This window comes from Polyodon spathula, unplaced genomic scaffold (assembly GCF_017654505.1).
Source record: "Polyodon spathula isolate WHYD16114869_AA unplaced genomic scaffold, ASM1765450v1 scaffolds_1593, whole genome shotgun sequence".
Taxonomy (NCBI): domain Eukaryota; kingdom Metazoa; phylum Chordata; class Actinopteri; order Acipenseriformes; family Polyodontidae; genus Polyodon; species Polyodon spathula.
In genome coordinates, this window is record NW_024473070.1 from 1 (window position 1) to 7,278 (window position 7,278).

The 7,278-nt window shown below is 42.4% G+C and overlaps 1 protein-coding gene across 2 annotated transcripts; it reads left to right on the plus strand.

Moving 5' to 3' along the window:
* Positions 1 to 3,955: 3,955 nt before the first annotated feature.
* Positions 3,956 to 6,900, plus strand: LOC121309957 (lamin-A-like). Of its 2 annotated transcripts, none has more exons than XR_005948718.1 (2): positions 3,956 to 5,826; positions 6,169 to 6,366. XR_005948718.1 is itself a non-coding variant. In XM_041243154.1 (2 exons), exon 2 carries the CDS (start codon positions 6,535 to 6,537, stop codon positions 6,880 to 6,882), a length of 348 nt encoding a protein of 115 aa, XP_041099088.1. In that variant the 5' UTR covers positions 4,237 to 5,826; positions 6,373 to 6,534; the 3' UTR covers positions 6,883 to 6,900. The 2 variants fall into 2 exon arrangements, 1 of the variants encoding a protein (XP_041099088.1); XM_041243154.1 differs by lacking the exon at positions 6,169 to 6,366 and adding an exon at positions 6,373 to 6,900 and having other exon boundaries at positions 4,237 to 5,826.
* The last annotated feature ends 378 nt before the right edge of the window (positions 6,901 to 7,278 follow it).

The window sequence follows — 7,278 nt, forward strand, 5'->3', positions numbered from 1 at the left end:
ATAATAATTAAAAAAAACAGTTAAGTGTAGGAAAGTAGCTAAGACTCCCAAAAGCAGCTGCGTGGTGCTGTGTCAGTATCTGAACCCTGGTTTCCTGTGACTCCCATGTGTTTACTGCACTTTGTTACTTCATGTGACTCGTGCAGCATTGAAATACATACAAAGAGGTTTGTCGATATTTTGTCAAAAGTTGCTATAAAAAAATGAGATGCCATCAACTTTCACAAAGGAAAATGTGAGAGATACAAAGTGATAGCAAAACATAGACAGCTATGATCAAAGTTTAATCACCTAGAATTTTAGGATTGAGACCCAATTAAAAAAAAAAATATATATATATATATATATATATATATATATATATATATATATATATATATATATATATATATATATATATATATATTTAGACATTTTATTTAACATCATGTAATCAAATTAACTAGAACACGATATCGCAAAAGTCTTACTGGAAGCCATAATAGTAGTACGATACAGCATTTCACGTTAGATTTTGAAATGTCACATTTTTCCATTTTTGTCAGTTTTTCATTAAATATATGGAAAACTACAAAGCAGTGTGTAATTCAATATGTTAACGTAACGTTATTCACCAGGTTTCATTAGATTTTATGAAGCAAAATGTATACATTCTAAAGGGTGATGCAGAACTTTAGGCCAGCGCTGTACAGTTCGGTAAGAGACAGCAATGACTGTCTGAGCTCTGTGTGCTTTGAGAAGGGCAGCCGGCTGTCTCTCGCTGGTGATGAGTCATTTTGCTGTAGCAACACAGCTAACGGTTTTGTTATGTCTGTTTTTGTACTGTAATACAACCCTGCCCCACTGTGTAACCTGAGCTTCATAACCAGACTCTCCTCAGACTAGGAGCTGCAGCTCTGAGCTTCATAACCAGACTCTCCTCAGACTAGGAGCTGCAGCTCTGAGCTTCATAACCAGACACTCCTCAGACTAGGAGCTGCAGCTCTGAGCTTCATAACCAGACACTCCTCAGAATAGGAGCTGCAGCTCTGAGCTTCGTAACCAGACACACCTCAGACTAGGAGCTGCAGCTCTGAGCTTCATAACCAGACACTCCTCAGACTAGGAGCTGCAGCTCTGAGCTTCATAACCAGACACTCCTCAGACTAGGAGCTGCAGCTCTGAGCTTCATAACCAGACACTCCTCAGAGTAGGAGCTGCAGCTCTGAGCTTCATAACCAGACACTCCTCAGAATAGGAGCTGCAGCTCTGAGCTTCATAACCAGACACTCCTCAGACTAGGAGCTGCAGCTCTGAGCTTCGTAACCAGACACTCCTCAGAATAGGAGCTGCAGCTCTGAGCTTCGTAACCAGACACTCCTCAGAATAGGAGCTGCAGCTCTGAGCTTCATAACCAGACTCTCCTCAGACTAGGAGCTGCAGCTCTGAGCTTCATAACCAGACACTCCTCAGACTAGGAGCTGCAGCTCTGAGCTTCATAACCAGACACTCCTCAGACTAGGAGCTGCAACCATGATCACAAGACAGAGTTCTCTTACAAGAACTTAATCAACACCCGGAAAACTGGATCCAATTCCAGCACAGCGGTGTGGATTTCTCTCCAGTCCTGAATTAGAAACACCAGGCAGGGCTCCAGGGTGCCACTAAAATACTCGCATACGGGGGGGGGGGGGTGACTGCCTTTTTTGGGGTTAGGCGCAATGCAAAAATGCTGCCTCTCCCTTTAAAGCCAAGGGTCCGTGTTTCTGAATGCTCTGTGACGCCAATAAAAAAAAAATGTTTCAAACTGACGTGCTGAAACAAAATAGTCAAACGCAGAAAGGGAAAAGGTTACTGTACCATTTCTAATAAACCAGTGTTGTCTTTCGCCAGTGAAATCGTAGGATACCTAAAGTTTGGAGCCGGCACAAACAGTTTTATTTTCCTCTGCTGCATCTTTACCAGCCGCGTCCGTGCCAGACATAAGCAGTAGATTTGGTTAGGGTTGCCCTTGGGAGTTTGAGGATGATTTAATTGTGCAGCAGCTTCTCCAGCTAGATAATGAGGTGATCGCTGTCCAGCCGAGAAAGCAGGCACGGCAATTCAAAGGGTTTCCATAGCGATGGACGGTAAACATCCTAACGCAGGGTCAGCTGCTGCAGGGAAAGGGCGTATATTTCACAAACTGACCATTTGAAGAACGATGGCAGTCGTTGTGCCAGTGCAATGTGCTGCTGAAGTTACTGCAGAAACACATTGCGGGAATTCAGAATGACAGGTAATGCATCTGACTTGACTGCAACGCAGCCATTCCCTGCTAATGAAGAACACTGGTTTGGAAATATCATAAATATAGGACAGGATGCTTGCAAAATAGCTAAAATACAAACATGCTGTTTCCATTTCTTCTTCTTCTTCTTAATAATAATAATAATAATAATAATAATAATAATATATTCTTGTATTATTATTTTAAAGTTCTTCTTGTTACCTATAAAGCCTTACATAGTCTTGGACCTTCTTATCTTCAAGATCTGCTGGCCCCGTATTTCCCTGGTCGTTCCCTGAGATTGGAAAATGCTAATCTTCGGACAGTCCCTCCATTCATTTGAACTCTGTCAGAGCCAGGGCATTTAGTTACAATGCAGCTCGTCTTTGGAACTTGCTCCTGATTCACATCAGGAATGCCAGCACAACTCAATCTCTTCAATCCGGTTTGAAAATGTATTTGCTTGGGTCTGTTTATTTGTAGCTGGATTCTATATTAGACACAGGCTGTTTTGTACCTTTTTTTGTAAAGCGCAGAGGAATGCTTGCATGAAGGGCGCTATATAAGTGAAATTTTGTATTATTATTATTATTATTATTATTATTATTATTATTATTATTTATTATTATTATTATCTAAAAAACTGCCCAGCATAGAAAAAATGCACAATAGTCAGTTTATTACTCACCTTAATCCATTTCAAGTTATACTGTATATTTTCTTGTCAGTTTCCTTTGAAAGGGTATCCTTTACTGGTGTTTTTCATTGCCGTTTAATAAATAAATAAAAGGGCAGTGCTCCCCTTTATAAGACGGTCCTCTATCCCGTGGAACTGGTTATAAGGTGGTACGATCATTTGCCCCACAATGCCTTCACACTAACACTAGTATTCTTGTTATAAGGTGGAACTACAAGAGCACACTCTGTAAACTGTGGCTTCCGAATACAGCCTTATAAAGGGGGTGCCCTGTATTCTCTTATTAATAAATTTCAATTGTCTAAGTAAAACAAAGCATTTAGAGTAATGGTTATATTCTCCTTAATTGTAAGTCCTGTTATATATGTTGGTTATATTATCACACTCTGCTTGATTCATGGGTTTGCAGCGATCCTGAATTTCTAAAAGGGTACTCCGTTGAAGCTGACAGGTTAATTTGTTTTGTTGCTAGGGAGTGGATTTTGAGCAGTGAAGGCGTGTTTACCATTACCGTTTGTGATGCTGAAACTCAGTCTGACCTGAGATACGTCCAGGTTTTTAGTTTTAAATAAACTTCCCATTCACAAGTCCTTCACTTTTAGTGCTTTGCGCCATAATGCAGTTATATGACTTTCTAACTTTCTGTGCAAACGGTGACTGAACTCATTGCATTGAATGCTCTCGAGTATATTATAAAACATGCCGCAGAATTACGGTGTGCTAAGAGGTCAAGACAGAGGAATGCGGTTAGCACGTGTTAAAAGTTTTAATATTCTATTATAAAATGTGTTAGTTGCAGAAGTTAACTGCGATTTAATTGACAGCCCTAATTTTAAGCAGTTGAGTATGATGGCAACCAACATGCTCCTGAAGTGGCACCCAGCAATTGGATTTGGCAACCAGTTTGTTTGGTCCTAGGAGCCCTGCCAGGTCCTAAGACAAAGGGGGCTCCCTCCAGTCCGGGGCAGGCTTGAAGCATGGAGACTGAACTACTCCCTCCCTCCCTCTCTGAGAGAAAGCATGCTCCCTCCAGTCCAGGGCAGGCTTGAGGCATGGAGACTGAACTGCTCCCCCACCCCCTCACCTCTACGAGAAAGGGGGCTTTCTCTAGAGTCCAGAGTTGATACATAGAAACCAGTGATGAATAATAAACTATAATACGAGTGGCGGTTTTGGTCACTGTAGAAGAATTGGCATGCTACATTGTGTTTTTTTTTTTTTTTATAGTGGTATCTTTAAACTTTTAAAAGCTGTAACATTCCAGCAGAAACCACGGAAACTCTTCTCCCAGATGGTGATTGGAAGAAAGATTTGGGGGGTGGGGTACGCTGCTGTTGATTGACAGCAAGGCATTTGGCAACTGTTTGGAGTGTGTGAAAAGAAATCGGTTTGAGAGGGTGTATTTTTCCAGCGTTACCCCCTGCAACACTGCAAGAATCGGGAAAGTTACAGATTTGTCCAAAAGAACTGGGGTAGTGTCAGTCTGTGGTTTCAGATCATCCAAGGTGTTAACTGCTACCGGAATTCCAGAGCGTAGCGCACAAGAAGTAAAGTGACAGATGAGAAGCGTGCCTCTGTATAGCTTGCTGTTTTAAAGAGCTCCCCAATCTTACCAGCCACTTCAACGGCCACGCATCCACTTCTCCTGCAAACAGCGCCCCCTTCGGGTTTTGTGTAACAGACAAAACCTGTTTGTGCAGAACTGCTTATTAATCGCCCATGGCTCCGCTATTAAACTCTCACTAATTGATTAATCTGCCTTTCTTGCATTGCTAGACTGAAGCTCTTCCGTGTGGAGTTTATGATGAGCAGGGGCAGAATCTAATGAAGATAAAATGCAAATTTTAATAATCCAGATTTCTCAACGACTTCTCTTGTTCTATAAGTTACAATAATATTCACCTGCACTCTTTCACTTGTATTTGAAGGCGTTTGCTTGAAACCGTTTATTTAGATACAGTTTCAATGAAAAAGCAGCTAAGAGGAATCTCTTATTTCACGGTTTGTATTTCAGATGGCGCATTGTTTCCGCTTGTTCAGTTGCGTTGTTTACAGTGCTTCAGATACTGTAGTGAGGTGTGTTTCTATGAAAGCTGGAATGAATGAAAGTGCACAGCAGGGTAGATTTGAATGGTGCAATCATTCAAAGCTGTCGTGCCAGTTCTGTGCGGATATTTGCTTTGTGAAGAACACGTCTCCGATAAGAGTAAGGACACACTATAGAGCACATTTACTGTGACTCACCAGGCACTGCATGACACTGTACACGTACTGCAGATTTCAATGTACACTTGGATTCTAAAGCTGTTCTCTTTTATATACTCTGCCCAACAATAATAACCAGTTTTGTTCTTTTATTTTAACTTTTTAAAAGTGTTCCTGCAACTTTCTGGCTGGACTGGTATCACACCGAGTAAAGATTGCTGGAGGTGTTTACTCAAGTTTAAAGTTTGTTTATTTATATAGCGCCTTTCACACAGTGTCTCAAAGTGCTTTGCAATACAAAAGCAACAACTCGGTTTGAAAACAGAAATGCAGTGAACAAAAGTTTAAAACAATAATAGATCGGTGCATGAAATCAGGATTCAAAAGCACATTAGACAGTCAGGAGCCAGACCATGCAGAAAGACCTTCAAATCGATTCTAAAACGTACTGGAAGCCAGTGCAGCCAGTGCTGGAGTTATGTGCTCTCTTTTTCTTTGTTCTGCTTAGCACCCTGGCTGCTGCAAGGCAATGGCTGATCCAGCCTGCATTCATCTGAGAGGGGGCTAGAACTCAAGAGCAGCTTCTGTCCAGCACTTTGATGAAAAACTCAGGATCTGAGTACAGCAAGAACCACCCCCAGTGACTGCAAACGTCTATAAATGAATGAAATGAAAGGTAAGGAGTTTTAAAACGTGTGCATGTTATAAAGTAAAATCTCTGTATCTAGAGAACCACTCGGTCAGTAGTGATGGAACCTGCTAAGGGTGTTCTTAAGCACAAGCTATTGAGAGTGGGGGGGGGGGCTTTCTGTCTCTTACAGTCAAACACTAAACAATGTTTAATATGGCTTTGTATTTAGAGCCATTTGCAATAACCAGTAAGGAAATATGCTGCAAAGTGCCAGATTAAAGCTATAACATCAAGCAAGTAGTTTTTTCAGAATGGGGGGAGAAAAATAAAGCTTTGAGAGCCCTTAAAAAAACATACAATCTCATTTTGGTTTTCTTTTTTCCCTAGAATCCCACCAAGTTAAAAATAACCTCATTATCTGTTGCCACACTCTACTTAAACATATGACCGCAGCTGCAGGCTGTTACAAAACCAGCACTGTGTTCTCAAAGTCTGGAAAGGTAGTCTATTACAACAGCTTCTAAAACAGCTAGGCAGGAGTTAAGCAGACTCCTCCCTCCCTCCCTCCCTTCCTCTCGCTCTCCTTTCCAGAAATATATTGGCTGGGAACTCAGTGCAAGAAGCATTCTTGCTGAGCGAGCGAGAGAGAGAGAGTCACTGCTACCCAGAGAAGCTTCAGAGCACTGCAGGAAGCACGCAGAGGTTTTGGAAGGCTGTTTCGTGGAGATTCTTGTTGAATTATCCGGCTTGAGAATGGAGACTCCCTCCCAGAAGCGCCCTGCTCGCAGCGGGGGCACGCCGCTCTCCCCGGCCCGCATCACCCGGCTGCAGGAGAAAGAGGACCTGTGCGAACTCAATGACCGCCTGGCCGTGTACATCGACAAGGTGCGCTCGCTGGAGAGCGAGAACGCGGGGCTGAGGCTGCGCGTCTCCGAGTCGGAGAGCATCGTCAGCAGGGAGGTGTCAGGCATCAAGCTGGCCTACGAGACGGAGCTGGCAGATGCACGCAAGACCCTCGACACGGTCGCCAAGGAGCGGGCACGCCTGCAGCTGGAGCTGGCCAAGGTCCGAGAGGAGCACAAGGAGCTGAAAGCCAGGTAGGGGGCGCTGCTGAGCCGCTGAGTTTGAAAAGCACTTTGAAACATTGGCCTTTTGAATTGTGAAGTGTGTGTCAGTGAATCTTTCTTTAAGCGATTTTATTGCAATAGTGAACTGTTTTGTATTGAGACACAGGTCTAAAAGCGATGCCTAGCTACTTTACAGAATGGTTCTTGACTCAGTTTTGTAGTTGGTTTGGACACATACCCTGATTTCATTTTAGTTTTAACAAAATGATCCCGCATTAAATTATTATTGGATCTTATTATGGACATGTGTCGTGATGCATATCATAGCACTATCTATGACATAGTCTATAATAATAGAAATTACATAAGAGTCAATCGAGGGGTTCTGTGCATAACCCACAAGAGCAAAACCCAGATTTATTTATTTATT